Below are 378 nucleotides of genomic sequence, written 5' to 3'. Positions count from 1 at the left end.
GAAATGAAATACAAACTCATATAATCTCACACTTTTGCATAATAAAAAAAAGAGAATAGAAGAGCACTTATTAATCATTACATAGGAGGCAAACTTAAAAGCACAAGATGTATAACATGGAAGTAAACTTTATAAAAGGAAGCTCTTCTTCAGTGATAGAAGTCAATTTAGTTGTACTCAGGATGGGCAGAAAGGTAACTCTCAATGGCCTTGAAAAAAACATCACCTCTTGCTTTCGCAGCCTTGCCCTCTTCTTCATTCGGTTGAGCATCTCCTTTGGTTTGAATGTTAATAGTAACCTTTCCAATTGATCCTCCATTGGGTCCTTCAAACAATTTGGTTTCAATAGATATCTTCTCTACCGTGTCTGGCAACCCA

At 36.2% G+C, this 378-nt stretch overlaps 1 protein-coding gene across 1 annotated transcript in view; it reads right to left on the bottom strand.

The window, feature by feature from the left end:
• Nucleotides 55–378, bottom strand: part of LOC109356994 (stress-induced protein SAM22-like) — a 1044-nt gene continuing 720 nt past the window's right edge. The window contains exon 3 of the mRNA XM_019600672.1: nucleotides 55–378. This exon is cut by the window's right edge and continues 17 nt beyond it. Coding sequence (XP_019456217.1) covers nucleotides 168–378 — 211 coding nt within the window. The 3' untranslated portion in view covers nucleotides 55–167.

The sequence above is a fragment of the Lupinus angustifolius genome, chromosome LG01 (assembly GCF_001865875.1).
Source record: "Lupinus angustifolius cultivar Tanjil chromosome LG01, LupAngTanjil_v1.0, whole genome shotgun sequence".
NCBI lineage: Eukaryota > Viridiplantae > Streptophyta > Magnoliopsida > Fabales > Fabaceae > Lupinus > Lupinus angustifolius.
Note: the sequence above shows the minus strand (reverse complement) of the source record. Positions and strands in the feature narration are given on the sequence as shown.